The sequence below is a fragment of the Halictus rubicundus genome, chromosome 13 (assembly GCF_050948215.1).
Source record: "Halictus rubicundus isolate RS-2024b chromosome 13, iyHalRubi1_principal, whole genome shotgun sequence".
Classification (NCBI taxonomy): Eukaryota; Metazoa; Arthropoda; class Insecta; order Hymenoptera; family Halictidae; genus Halictus; species Halictus rubicundus.
The window spans coordinates 12,071,484-12,087,400 of NC_135161.1; the positions used below are offsets into that span (position 1 = coordinate 12,071,484).

The 15,917-nt window shown below is 38.4% G+C and overlaps 1 protein-coding gene across 1 annotated transcript; it reads left to right on the forward strand.

The window, feature by feature from the left end:
- The first annotated feature begins 2,303 nt into the window (after positions 1-2,303).
- Positions 2,304-13,794, forward strand: LOC143360514 (uncharacterized). The gene is made up of 29 exons (XM_076799445.1): positions 2,304-2,490; positions 3,878-3,934; positions 4,140-4,238; positions 4,325-4,368; positions 4,455-4,520; positions 4,636-4,749; positions 4,836-4,956; positions 5,120-5,244; positions 5,415-5,621; positions 5,695-5,793; positions 5,858-5,966; positions 6,083-6,270; positions 6,357-6,573; positions 6,659-6,747; positions 6,833-6,994; positions 7,065-7,226; positions 7,333-7,530; positions 7,648-7,792; positions 7,859-8,119; positions 8,176-8,309; positions 8,374-8,643; positions 8,719-8,934; positions 9,081-9,170; positions 9,237-9,618; positions 9,693-9,911; positions 10,006-10,178; positions 10,289-10,510; positions 10,590-12,034; positions 13,486-13,794. The coding sequence occupies exons 1-28, from the start codon at positions 2,304-2,306 to the stop codon at positions 10,734-10,736; spliced, it is 4,503 nt and encodes a 1,500-aa protein (XP_076655560.1). The 3' UTR covers positions 10,737-12,034; positions 13,486-13,794.
- Positions 13,795-15,917: the final 2,123 nt, after the last annotated feature.

Here is a 15,917-nt window from a genome sequence, read left to right on the forward strand (position 1 = left end):
AATGATTATTCAAATATATCTCATTCACTTTTTATTTTTCTGTCGAACTTATTCAGTTCCGAAAATATTCATCCATTTAATTTTTCGTTTATTTCTAAAAAAACGTTTTAAACATTTCCTTCAGATTTTGTTTCGAATCAAATTTTTTAGTCCAAATGACTGGCAAAGATTTTTTCATTCATAGCTGAGACTGTTTTAACAATGTTTGCCTTGCCAAATTCGCTGCCACATATATCCATCAAACTTACACAATTCGCAGACCAAAAATGATCCCCCCTCCCGTAGAATTGTCAAAGTTCACTCTATTTTTCCCAACTGCATGAGATCCCTTAATTAACACTGCAGTCGAGATTAAACTGATGTAACGACCATGCCTCGATCTGCAACTCTCATTAAGACATACTTAAAACTTCATTGCGATTATCTTCGAAGCGACATCCCTTAAAGAATGACCCATGTGTATAATAACAGCGGTTTATTGTTAATTATCTATTATTAGCAAATATTGTACGGCAAATTGCAACGTGATTGTGTTTCTCTGTAATGCAAATATAACAAACAACAACAATAATATATAATTGTATATTATTGTTTCCGGTGCTTCAAATGGCACCGGACCTTTTTGCTCACATATTACTATACTTTGCGCGCTTAAGTATTCGCAAAATTGTGTGTTGATCACAATAAAAATGCGAATGACAGCAAAAATTAATAATAATTTCTATTTATTTTTACTAGAGGAAATCGGTTCATAAATGGAGCTTTTCTCTTATACTAATTTTAATAGGGTCATAATGTCAGCATGTAATGCATATGGCGCGTTGCACGTTGCATTTTCCCCAAGTCAACGAATTTTAGAGCTCGATGAGATTGTTTAAAAAGTGTTAGAAAAGCAACATAGTAGATTGGCCCAGTTACACTATTAGAAATAGTGGTAGCTCTGATTTATAGTTGGTTCTAACGAAGGCAGAGACGCGGGTCAATGTAGCCTATTACGGTTAACGCTTTGTAAAGTAAGTCGCACTCCGGGAATGCGGCCAAAATGATGATTGTCATTTAATAAACTTATTAAGTGGGAACGACGCATCTCTGTATCGGGAATAGTCTCGTGGAAGTAGCTGATAAAAATGAAGAAAGAAACACGAACTGGGTCGATGTACCATTTGCGTATTCTGTGAATCGGATTTACAGTTGAAGTCGCAACGTCCGTCGCGAGTTGCTTCTGTCAACCTTTTTCGCAACTGGTGCCTGCGATAAATGATTGCTAAATCGTATTCCCAACAGCGTTCTGAGATGATCTATTTTTTCAATTTTTAGCTCGAGGGACAGTTGACCATTTTTTATATGTTGCGCGACTGCCTCTTTGTAAGATCATCGATACAAATAACTTGTGTACTCATTAAGTTGAAGTTCAATCAATTTTGAAGCAATAAATAGTTAGAAGCTTCGAGACTCGATCATTTAAATAATAAACATCGTTTACGGAGAAGTTAAAATTGTAGCGAAAAATGGGGTCTAAGTTTCTCGCAAGCAGCTTCGGAAATAGGTACTGGTAACACTGTTTTTCGAATTTTTCAGATTTATTTCAAATTCTTTTATCTGACAAATCGAAGGTCCACGAGTTATTTATAACACGGAGTAAATCCACAGAACTTGAAGAGGATTTCCAACTAATGTACATTGTCCATAAATATTCAACAAATTCGCGAAGATCTGCGGATAAATTTGTACGCCTAATAAATCACGATTATCATAAATAAAAAAACGCTACAGTCAATCACCAGTTGCCCCGAGTGCACGGTATCTTCAGTGTTAAAAGAGTAGACGAAGGATCAATTGTCTCTTTTAACACTGGAGGGAACTGGTTGACTGTAGCGATTTTCATGAATAATAAAGTCAATCGCGATTTGTTAACAGAAATTTATACGCAGTTCTATCTTCGTGAATTTGTTGATCCAGTTGACGAAGTACCGATTCATAAATCTCTGGTTTGCGCTCGCATGGGGGTGGGGGGGGGGGGCGGGGAGGCGGCACAAATGGTCGTTTAGAAAATAGGAAAAATCGCGTCGAAAAGAAAAGGGATCAAAGGGAAGGGATGGGGGATCGAACTTCTCCAGGCAGTGGGAGGATTGCATCTACATCGTAAAACGGAGGATGATGACCTCCCTTGAGTTACAAAGCATCTGCTAAATAGATGATACACCAGTTGTCATAAGTCTAGTCGCCCCTCAGCCTCAGATGAAGGCGGGTTCTCTCTAGGATCACACCGACGGATTTGGTCGCCGCGGTTCTCCATGGGGACCATGGGGCGGAAGGCCCTTCAACTGGCCACGGCGGTCGTCGTGTTCCAGGTTCTTCTGCTCCAGGTGCACTGCATCAAGACTAAGCTCCGAAAACAACGCTCGAAACCGGTGCAAGCTCAACAACCCGCCAATGGGGACTACGATTACGAATACTACGAAGGTTACGACGAGTACGAGGACAGAAACGGTGAGTTTACAGAGTATAATATAGTTATCACGCACTCTATTCACCGATTGTAACAGGTGGATACTTTTCAGGATTTCATGGTGGTCGTCACCATCGAAATTTTTATGCGTATATTTTCTTTTAACGCGTTCGTCGCCGCGTCACCCATATGGGGGTGACTGAATTATTTGTGCAGGTTTTAAAATGAATTTTTACGTTGATGTATTCATTGTACTAAACTTGATTAGGATCTGTAACATGCAAGAAAGTTGGAGGATTACTCAGTATCATACATTTAATTTTTGGCAATTTTTATTTCATTAAATAACTTACTTTGATTTTATGGAATTTTTCGGGTTTCTAGTTGGGCGTTCAAAGTGTTAAAATATATTTCTTATTCTCACTGCACTTGCAAGGAATGATCCCGAACCAGGGAATCCAAAAAATTATGAAACTTCAAATGTAGTGCACATTTGGGCACGTATTACGCGATTTTATTCTGACCAAATTCATTGCTTAAAAATTTCACTATTTTCCGATTTTTTCTAGTTATATAAACTATCGATGAATATTTACAACTTTTGCCTGGAAAAATAACCGAATTTTCGAGGTCGATTTCAGCCCCCTAAAGTGACTTCGTGCAGAAAAAAAATTCGCGTAAAACATATACCTACATATGCACTATGTATTTCCGAAAGTTTCATAATTTTTTGAATTTCCGGGTTCAGGATCATTCCTTGTCGGTATAATGATTTAATCCGGCTCCTGAAAAATTAGAATTTTGATCGAATGTTTGCAACTCTGGTTTTTTTAGACCGGGTTTAGAAATGTATTTTTTAGTGGATTTGAAGACGTGGAAAAATGAAATTAATCAGGTTTGATTAAAAGTATACATTATTTTGTAATTTTCGTATGAAAATGTTGCTTTTAATAATTGCTTAAAATATGCGCGCGTCCTTTAAAGAATAGAAATTAATATTGGAGAATAAAGAATTTATTGACTAAACAATGTATAATGTCATTTGTTGTACTAAATGCAGAACAATTAAAGGAAGGATTAATAATCAACGTAATTAACACCGGAAGTCTTGAATCGGATGCTCTGTTTAGCACTTCGTATAATGCAATTAATCAATTGTGTTAATTGATAAAAATCAACAATTGCCGTTTTTATCGTGGCTTATTAACTGATACGCGCACCAATAATAGACGCGTATTCATGCTTTCCGGTTTGATTTTCTTATAAATTGTAATTGTTGCCTTTGTTATTGCTAACTTGTCTTCACACTATTGGAACTTAAGACATTGCAATAATTTGTCATTCGAAAACAATGCTACTTTTTTCTAGCTTTCTATTCGACATTATACATAATTTTAATGCATTTGGTTTACATTTTTATAAAAATAGATACAGAACCAATATCTACTTCGTTGCCTACCACTGCACTTAATTCTGCTGCCATAGGTGAGCTAATCGATTTAAATGAATCCTTACATTATCCATATTTCATTTTGCAAAATATATAATATTTTCTAATAGAGACCACTGCACAATGTCCAATAATAAACTTTTGTTTTCCATTAATATATTTTTTTTAAATTAAAATTTTGTCTGTATATGAATATTCGATATTAATATTTAATAATTTGTATTATTAATCTACATAAAGACAGGGAAAATTCATCACCAGAGGAATTCGTAACTCATCATAGACCAGCTTTCTCTACAGATCTACCAGTTCCAGCACCAACTCGTTATTTTCATCACGGTATACAAAATATTATTAATAAAAATACATACAAAAATGTAATAATAATATTTACAAGTTTTCGATCAATATTCTTCTTTTTACAGTACTACCAGATGAAATAAATTCGACTTCAAATAGAGACACTCCGGTAAATGTTAAATAAAATGCAAAAGAATGAAGTACTTCTAATAAACGATATTCACAATGAAATATTACTATTTAATATTTTGTTAGCCACCAGCAGAGATAATACCAGGCGAAAGTAGCGTGATAAGTGCAGTCGCCATGCCTGGACCCAGGGTAACTAATTTAATAGCATTAATAAATCGTTTCACTAAAGGAAGAACCATTACTAGAATTGTTATTTATTACGTTGTGAACTATAGAATTGTTTTTAATTCGACGTGTCAATTAGGGTGAAACAGGTCGACCAGGCGACTCTGGACGTCCAGGTGACGCTGGATATCCCGGACAACCGGGATCACCTGGAATTCCAGGTCCTCCAGGACCACCGGGGTCTGTGCCCGATGTAAGTATTTTTTAAATTATTTATTATTTTTGTATTTATTTATATTGAAGAAATTTCTTTAGAAATAATTTCCTACATTAATGTAGGTGTCGATGTACTACCAACAATTGGCATTATCCCAAGGAAATGAAGATAAAGGTCCTACAGGATTAGCATCGCCTTACGTGCAAACTCAAATGGGTCCTATCGGTCCACGTGGTCCAGCAGGTACTCTTTTATTCTTTAGCGCTCGCACAGCCGCCAGCGGATCGTTTTAGACCCAGAAATCACAGACTGAGTCTAAAGAGACCCACCGATGGCCATGCTAGCGTTAATAATTCTGAAAATAATTGGTGAACATACAAAATTGATGACTTCATACTTGAATTAGGTCCACCTGGACCACCAGGCCCACAAGGCTTTCAGGGAGTACGAGGTGAGCTTGGAGAACCTGGACCTTCTGGTCCTCCAGGTGCACCAGGTCCTCGAGGACTGCCTGGTTTGTCTGGAAAAGATGTATGTACAATCATTATATTTTAATTAACAGTTCGATGCTAATACCATTTGAATGTAAAAAATGGTGTACTTAAGTGGGAACTCCTAACTATGTATAAGTATTAGTTACGGTGTATAATTATTTGTTTCCTACTTGTGCTTTTCCTATAAATACCACTCTAAAAAATTAGGGTAGTACTGGAGAAGATGGAGAGCCTGGTCCCCAAGGATCTCCCGGTCCGGTTGGTCCAAGAGGTCTTCCAGGAATGTCTGGACTCCCAGGAATTAAAGGACATCGTGGCTTTCCTGGACTAGATGGAGCAAAAGGGGAACAGGGTGTATCAGGAGAAAAAGGATCCATGGGTGCACCTGGGCCAATGGGTCCAATGGGTCAAGTGGCAAGTATTGTAAATGTTTATTCATCAGTTTTTTACAGACAGAATCGAAAAATATATTCTGTGTTTTCTACAGGGTCCTGCTGGTCCACGTGGTGAGCGGGGTAGAGAGGGTCCCCCAGGACCTCCAGGAATCAGAGGAGTAGATGGAATCCCAGGACCTCCCGGACAACCTGTAAGTTAAATTCGAATTACAGTCAAGGGTCGCATAACGACAATTCGATTAACTATTATTGTAGGGTGCAGTGGGTAAATCGGGCCCACCTGGTTATCCTGGTAGTCCTGGCATGAAAGGGGATCAAGGAGCTCAAGGACCGAAGGGAAGTCAAGGCTTACAAGGTCCGCGAGGTACGTGCATATCTTGATTAATATTTTTCTTCATAAGACTTCAAAACATTTTCAGACTCTCGGATTAAATATTTCATTGTTTATACTTAGATCATTCCATTTTTTGTATTTTGCAGGAGAAACAGGTCGTCCAGGCCAACCCGGTGAATCAGGTCCGCAAGGACCTCAGGGAAAGGATGGAACTCCTGGAGAGAAAGGAAGCATAGGATCGCCAGGCTTAGTGGGTACGCCTGGTTTCCCAGGAGCTCGTGGGCAACCTGGGATATCTGGAAATCCTGGTACCCCTGGAATGAAAGGAATGCCAGTAAGTTCTTCTGTGCTCAAACTTTCACAACTCTGATTGCTTCAGGTAAAAATAAGTGTTCTAAGAAATGCTACTATAATTTTTAGGGACTTCCTGGTGAAAGAGGATTTAGAGGAGACACTGGATCGAAAGGTGACTCGGGTGCTCCAGGACCTCGTGGTGTACCTGGTCCTCCTGGAAACGAAGGAAAAAGGGGAAAACGGGGAATGCGTGGACCTAGCGGGTCGATAGGTCCCTCTGGAGAACGTGGAAGTCCTGGGGCACCTGGTCCCCCTGGATTTGATGGACCTATGGGACCAAAAGGTGAATACTTTTTCAGATATTTAAGTTCTGCAGTCTTTTATTTGTTTAACGAGTAGCACTAACGAGATTATTGTGGACTGAGCAGGTCAGTCTGGTGACCGCGGGTTAGTTGGACCATCTGGACCAAAGGGTGTAACAGGAGATCCTGGCCGTCCCGGGGCGACAGGATTGCAGGTAAATTAAGATAAGAATATCAGGCCTAATCGGCTAAGCTCTTTTTGATATTGAGTAGAGTAAAAAATTGAATATAATGTTGCAGGGAGCAAGAGGAACAATGGGTCGTCCCGGTGCACCTGGGAAACCAGGCAACCCAGGAGACAGAGGAATTCAAGGTGCTGATGGGAAACCAGGTGAACAAGGCCTTCCTGGAATACAAGGTCTGCCTGGACAGATAGGTCTTCCTGGTGAAAAAGGATACCCGGTATGTTCTCTTCTTCTTCTTAATTAGGTCGTACAGAAATTTTATTTTATGTGAAACCTTTTTACAAAAGGGTGAACCAGGCAAGGCCGGGGAACCAGGAAATCCTGGACCACATGGTCCCAGAGGTGATACAGGGAAAGAAGGACCATCAGGTCCTCAAGGCTCACCTGGCCCATCAGGAGCAGATGGCGAACGAGGCCCTCCAGGAGCTCCTGGTGCTAGAGGCTTCCAGGTATGCTTTGAATCAGGGCCGGCGTAAACTTTTGCGGCGCCGGGTTCCAGGGAACGCGCTGTTTCCATGGGTTTTGCGAGTACAATAAATAATTTGATATAATTAGGGTTTTCCAGGTGCAACTGGTAACCCAGGTACGCCGGGCAAGGATGGTGAACCGGGTATACAAGGGCCACCGGGTCCAGCCGGCACACCTGGTAATAGAGGGGAACGTGGATTTCCTGGTGACAGGGGACAAGCCGGGGTACCCGGACTTCCGGGACCTAAGGGAGAACGGGGAACGCAAGGACTTGATGGACCTCCTGTAAGCTTTCCTCTGTTCTTTAAAATTACACTGTTCAACAAACAATTGGAAAAAGTATTCCAATCTGATATTCCTGATCCTTTGAAGACATCATTTCTGAGATATAGAAAATTTTAGGGGTTGCCAGGAGAAAAGGGGGATAGAGGAAATAGTGGTCCGACAGGGCTGATAGGTATACCGGGATTGAGAGGTGTTCCAGGAGAATCAGGCCCGAAAGGAGAAAGAGGATCCACTGGTCCAGTTGGACCCGAAGGACCACCAGGTTGTATTGTCAAATATAAATTCATTATCTACAGGTATTGCTAAATATTTCAATACTTATTCTTAGGACGATTTGGAGAACGTGGTCCACAAGGTTTAGTAGGCCCACCAGGTCCACCAGGGGAACCAGCTGAAAGAGGAGATCCTGGTTCACCTGGTTCACCAGGAGAAGTCGGAGCTCCTGGTGCTCCAGGAGAACGGGGGCCACAAGGTTTGCAGGGATCGCCAGGATTTCCAGGACCTCAAGGACTCATTGGTCTGCCAGGATTGAAAGGCGATCGAGGTTATCCGGGTTCGAAAGGAGATCAAGGAAACTCTGGTCTTCCAGGTAATACTCATGATATAAAGTTTATTAGGATTGATTCATTTGAAACAAAAATATAGGCACCCCCGGTGAACCTGGGCCAATGGGCTTGACTGGATTGACGGGAGCTAAAGGAGTGAGGGGCGAACCAGGTCTCAGAGGAGAACCTGGACTTATGGGACCACCTGGCATACCGGGATCGGTTGGCGCAGCCGTAAGTTTTAATTTGTCCTTACTAGACTGCGAATGTTCATGCAAAATAAAAATTTTCCATCCAGGGTCCTCCTGGCCCAACTGGACCATCAGGCCCTTCGGGACTGCAAGGTATCAAGGGCACAGCTGGAGAAACAGGACGCCCTGGAAGTCCTGGACCAATTGGAATCCCAGGATTACCTGGTGCGGATGGAAACAAAGGCGAAAGCGGTTCTGAAGGACCCACAGGTGCTCCGGGCCCTCAAGGTCCGCAAGGTACTCCTGGTGAAAGAGGTATACCAGGTCTTGGAGGACCTACTGGACCAATGGGCGCTAGAGGATTACGAGGCCCACCTGTAGGTGTCTTTACCGATAACAATCGAACATTTCATGTGCTACAACCTAGTTCATTGATTTATAAACTGTGGTAGGGTGAGACTGGAATACCTGGAAAACCAGGATCAGAAGGTCCGCCAGGACCACCTGGCTTAATCGGACCAATTGGGCCAGCTGGACCTCCAGGAGAAGTGGGACCGGAAGGTCCTGTTGGTAAATCAGGACCTCCTGGAATATCCGGTCGTCCTGGAGATAAGGGTCCACCAGGCATTTCTGGACCTACAGGAGTACCTGGTCCGCCAGGTTTACAGGCAAGACTAAATCCGAGTCAAAATAATTTGCAGGGCTTGAAAACTGTTACAATATCGGTTTAAGTTTTACTCAGAACCTTTATACAACAGTTTTAAGCAGTTTGAAACTATACGTTCCATAATGCAAATGTCCTGTCTATAATTAGGGACAACCCGGCCAATCAGGACCTCCAGGACCAACTGGGGAAAGAGGTCCCAAAGGAGAAGCTGGGCCTCAGGGTGTAGAAGGACAACAAGTCAGTTAAACAACTTATTCCGATTTTATTGTATTACAGCAATATTGTAATTTTATTTTACTTTAGGGAGCCAGAGGAAAACCCGGACCCATAGGACTAGAAGGATCAAAGGGGGACCGTGGAGAAGAGGGTCAGAAAGGTTCTAAGGGACACAGAGGATTTACTGGTTTGCAGGGATTACCTGGAGCAATTGGCCCAGCAGGAGAGAAAGGACCTCCAGGTCCTCCAGGTCTATCTGGCAAGGATGGCGAACCTGGGATTAGAGGTAGTCCCGGTAGAGATGGTAGTCCTGGACCAATTGGGTTAACTGGTAATCCTGGTCCGAAGGGACCTACTGGTGACGAGGGTCGCCACGGAACACCAGGTCTGCCTGGTCCTCCAGGACCCCCAGGTCCGCCTGGTGAAGTTGGATTAGGATATGATGCTGCTTCGTTAGCTGCTCTTTTAGGTGAATATTTTTATTTTTATTTTATTGTTACTGGACAGCAGATTTTATGCATTTATGACAACAATGCACAATAGCACAAGGTCAAACTAAAGGCCCAGACCCACTACTCGGTGATGAACCACCGAGAATATTTGGCAAAGATATATCAGAAGAGGAACGACGAGAACTTATAATGAAAGCATACAAGCATCTAAGTGCAACTTTCAAAAAGTTTATAAAACCGGATGGCGAAAAGAATTCGCCAGCGAAAACGTGCAGGGACCTTTTTGTTGCCTACCCAGATAAACCTTCAGGTTTGTTCTGATATTTAATAGTCATTTCTTTCTGTTGTGTTAAACTAGTTTTCATAATTTATCCATATTAATGATATAAGAATTATCGTTTTAGGAGAATATTGGATAGATCCAAATGAAGGTGATACTAGAGATGCAATTTTAGTGCACTGTGATGCGAAAAAACGTGCAACATGCTTGCTACCAAATCCAGTACGTTCACCAGAAATTACGTACATCACTGATCAACAAGAAACTTGGTTAAGTGAGATAGAAAATGGAATGAAGGTGTGCAAAGCATATATTTCATGCAGAGTGTTCCATTTGAAGTTTAAATGGGACTTCCTGTTTAGTAAATTATGTATTGCATTTTTTAAAATGAATTGTTCCTTGTACAGATTACTTATAAAACAGACAGTAATCAAGTTGGGTTCCTGCAATTACTATCAAAGAGTGCTTCTCAAAATATAACATACAACTGTAAAAATAGTGTAGCGTACTTCGATTCTGAACGAAAAACTTACAGGAAGAGTATGAAACTGCTGACATGGAATGATGCTGAATTGACACCACGTGGAAATCAACGCTTCAAGTATGATATGATAATGGATGATTGTAAGGTATGTCTTCAAGTATTTAATGATATTTTTTTTCAATTTATATATATTTATATTAAATACGTATTACTATTTGCTGCAGCTGCGTAGCGAACAATGGGGCAAAACTGTAATCTCATATGAAACTGACAAACCTGTAAGGTTGCCTATAATAGATGTTGCTCTACGGGACATTGGGAAACCTGAACAAAGTTTCTATATAGAAATTGGTGCTGCTTGTTACGAGTAATAAAATATATTAAATACTTTGGCATTCTCATTGATAGGATTTTTTTTAATACTTCAACAGACGCTGCTCAAAACATTTAGGACTTCCATTTTAGACATGTGGTCTACTATCGCAAAATTTTATTTATGTAAAGTACTGTGTCTCCATTAATTAAAATTTTAGTTTGTATCGATACATGATAAAATAGTATTTCTACTGCCTAAAGTAAAAGGTTTACTGTAATCATAAAATTTAAGACACTTATGCATCATATTTAATACATTTTTTACACTGAAATTATTATATCATTATTACCTTACACACTATAAGTAATTTTACAAAATAGTGTATTTTAAAAGTGAGAAGTATGATATGTAGTGTACATACGAGTTGACAAATCCTTATAAGTATAGCACCATAATTATAATGTATATCTATCATATTACATTTAATTCCTTATAGATTTAATTTATACAAATTACGAATAAATATAAGAATTTTCTTCACGCATAATAATACTTTGGTATCCAATTAACAGTAGATGTAATATTTTTAGTATTAAAGCTAGCCACCTAAATATCTTCAGTTGCAATAATACAATTTTTATAATATATTCATAGTGTATTATTAGTGTAGTTATTACAGATAAATTTCATATTTAATTGTACTTTCCGGAGTCAAAGGTCACTTCAAGGTCAAGTTAACTGCAATATGCCAGGAAGAAAATCATTTATACCTACAGTAGGTAATAAAATTATTAGGGCCACAGTTTTAAAATATAATATAATAATATGTTTGATATCATCACAGCTGAAGGAAATATTTAGATGGCTGCATTTATAATGAAATAAAAATAGAATGGTATAAAATTTGATTTTGTAAATCTGCAGCTGCTCCATGCACGTATTGATGTTCCCATACATACATATATAGTATGTATGTATATAGCAACATACACAGTCAACAGGTGATGGTGGAGGGGAAAAAGCGCGAGCGAATGACTAAAAGACATCGGTAGTTTCAGTTCCAATGACTGAAATTCAGTCATATTTGTGCGTGGCGTGTGTAGGGTTGATCATTTTGTGTACACAGTTTTGTTCTGTTTTATAAGTGATGCAACGACGTTGACCAACGAAAGGTCACAGTTATGTTTCCCAGTGTTCGACTCGGCGTAGGCACACGTGAGCAGATTCAATGAAAAGTGCAGAATTCTCTGTTGCAATATCGAGGTTCATTGTTGCCACGATTTCCTGCCAAACATTCGTTTAGACAAGGGGAATCGACACGTGAACCCTAGCCCGAAATACTCGAAGGAAAAGGTACGTTTGAGAAAGGTTAGTCTAACTATGAAATGTACTCGCTTACAAAGTGCATTGACATAAATGCTCGTCCTTTTACTTTCTTCATTCACAACGATGTAAGTTGTGATATATTCTTGTAAGTTTACAAGCATGTACATAGTGTTACAATGAGTCACATGTACGCAAAGTATACTTAATATTTCTTTATTTAAGTAATTATAACTTGTAAAATTAGTTCGCAAAATAATAAGTATACTTCGTCCATGCTTGTCACAAAGGAGTTTGTTTAATCGTCTATTCAGATTCAAGTAAATACAGAGTTCGATTGTTTTCTAATCGCGCGACTTGCGAGAATAAAATTGCAACGAGAGATAATTTATAATTTATTATGGTACATACATGTGATATGATACATATGTACAATATCAAACAATTTCTGCAAAATAGCGATGTACATCAATGGATCGATCAGATTAATTGTGGATCGTAAAAGAAAATATGAACAATTAATCATTAATCCAATTGACAATTGGATTTAATCGTTCATTCAATTCATGCTAAAATATCGATTCTAGCTAATGGCGATTATAGATCGGTTAAATTGAAAAATTCGGTTGTTTTAATCGAATATTTTCATTGTAACTGCCATAATACCCAAGTTTGTTGAAAAATTATAACAGCAGAAGGCCAGCAAATATGTAAGAATATTCGATGACAAGTATGAAAAATCGATAATGCCACACGCGTGGAACGTCACGGAAATCCTTATCGCGGAAGCCGAGTAATACAACATCGATCGTATCAATAAGTAGAAACGATATGGTAATGCATGAATTGCATTGCGGATTACCGCCACGTTTCAATCATTAAAACCGTCATCGTGGCCTTGTCAGACAAATATTTAGCCTGCTAGGCATAGGTATATGTAACAGGCAAAAAAGTGGTCATGCACCAATGGTATTTACTTCCAACGGTTAATATGTATTGTTCCTAACGTAACAGCGTGTTTAAAATCGTTGCATCACACCAACCCGGCAAAATTCAAATTTAAATGGACATCCGTTGCCTATACACTTATAAACAGTGTTAGATAATTTTAAAATAATAAATTCATTAAATATGAATGCACCTTTCGATTCACCTTAATATTTTAGCCAACTGACGACTAATGTGATGATAGTTTTTTTATCGCGAATTTTATCTAATAGTTTTAGATTAAAAAATGTTTAACCCATCTAAATGACCAGTTTCGTAATTCTAGTATTAATGCTTACTACTGCACAAGGAGCAGCTAGAAATTAGGAATTTTATCGAGGAATTCCAGATAGCGTTGTGTGAATATTTTCTTTCAACAATCTCGTGTGTACATACATGAGACTGTAACATTGCGTAAGCATGTGTAACTCAAACATCATTGAGGATTAAATATAGATTTCGGATATAGCGACAGAGTCCCGTGTCTTTTTCAGCATCCTCGCAGACGTATATCACGCTATACTGGATTTCGAGGACGGTGCGAAGCATCGAGCATTGACTAGACAGAAAATGAAATAATACCGCAACGATCTTTATCAACCACTGCGAGGACATGACGTAATGCTGTGACGATTAGTGTACCGAGTCGATCATATACCGAATTGCATCCTCGAACAACAACGGAGTGTTTCTAGCGTGTTAAGAGCTGTTAACGAACATCGGCTTGCTGCAGTGTCAGTTTCATGTTTGAAGAATTGAAACGCAGTCCCACGATCATATAAATTCACGGCGAATTCTGTACGCGCCGCTCAAAACAAAATGGCTCTCTTCCGAAAGGTCAATGGTAAGTATTTTGTAATTTTAAGATAGTCGAAGGTTATCGCCGATTTTCGCGTAATATGTCAACGCGAAATTCTGGGTCGAATGATAGTCATTCAAGGTATCCATGAATGGTATACCGGTCGTTCGAGGTTAAAAAGTTTCCGTCGACTATGTCAATTCGAATTCTCTTTCGCGCGGGATTACTTCGGAGAGCACGATGGTGCTGTGAATCACCCTTGAAGGCTGCGGGACGGTCATTATTCATAAATTGTAATTAAGATTATGTTCGACTATATTTAGTTTTGATTTCTACATTTATCTTGTCGAATTATTCACTTTGTACACAATCTGATAATGTAATGTGACTAAATAACATTAGTTTGTAGGACTTGTTGAGTCAAATATAGAAGTTAATTAAACATATAGAAATATGTACATAGAATAATTATGCAAAGTATATTATGGGATCCATCTAATTTATATTACATGTATAAACCATTTATATTATTTTATGTTATACTCTATGTAGGTAAACTTATTATAACTTATTATCGTATAATTCGTATTATTTTATAAAATTCGTTTAGAAGCTTTAAGATTTATATATCGGAGGGGTAGAAAAATTTCTTGATTGTTTCTTTTGTTGGGGAAAAACGGCGGTGAAGAAACGCATCGTTAATAAATGGGACATTACGTGATTGAAACTGATTCCAAAGGTTCTAAAGGTCTTCTGCAGTTCGTTCATCTCGTATTTATAGGTCGAGCGAGCAATTTTTTTTATTTTTAGGGACGTCAATTGCAGCCGTATTGACGATATCATAACTTTTATCGCCTTCGTTTTATGTTTCGGTCCACTACTGTTTATCGACCCTTTGAATTGCGATATTGTCGTAAGTGGTACTTGATTCGGTTCAATACAGATGTTATTGTCAAGTAATCTTCGTTTATTACGAAATTAAAACGTACACTGCAACTGGAAATTACTGTTTGACTAGCTTCAACGATTTTATTTCATTAAACATTTAGAATTATAAAATAAAATAATAAAATTACAATCAATTATAAAATAAAATAAATAAATTACAATTAAATAATAAAACTATAATTAATTAATAAAATTATTTTCTTTATTACACTGATTAATTTGTACTTGTAGGACAGAGAAACGTGCGCGTTGTCTGTTTAATTTCTCCTCTTGACGATAACACAGATGTGCGAGATCTGTTCTACTGATAACGAAACGACGAAGATCCAATTCATTAAAAATTCTCATTCATTCTTCAATTCTTTTTTCTCAAAAATCACAATTACACAAAAAATTAGATTATTTAAAATAAATGTTAAAATTCGATAAATTGTTAGTATAAATAATATTTAGAATACTTGAATTCCCATTGAAAATGTTGCTCATCTTGCCAATAAGTTTTTATGGATTAAAGATGGATTATAATTGATGCCAAGGTCTCAGGAGCCTAAATTCTTCGCGGCATTATTGTTGCGGCAAATGCAGCACAATTTATCGAAAACACATTGTTTTTATACTTCGCTGGATCCCGAATGATCGATTGATCGAAATGATCAAAATTCGTGAAATTTGAAGAGGATTTACAGATAAACACTATTATTACAACAATCTATAAGTGGATCTGTAAGTTTGTCGTAGGAGTGGTTGCGCGGATATATCTCGCTTATGCGTTGGAAGCCGATTACCATTATCAGACCTGTTTTTAATAGACAAACACCTATTAATTCTCACTATATTCCGTGCTGTGTATCTGAGAGATAACAGGTAGTTGCAGAGACTCCTCTCGTAACAAGTTTCATAATAATCGTTCGATTAGCAAGGCAGATAAAAAAGGGGAGAAAAGTCCAAAAGAATTTTTTTAACATTAAGTACTGATGAATAATAGATATTTCAATGATTGTCGTTAATATTTACACACTTGTATGTATGCATTGCAGAAAAAGTTCCTAAAAGAGGAATCCTGGGGGCTATGATGTTCCTAGCATGTATGTTCTCATACATGATACGCACAAATTTATCAATTACTATTGTTGCTATGGTAAACACAACTCGTAAGGATGGAGGAGTTGGTCCAGCGTG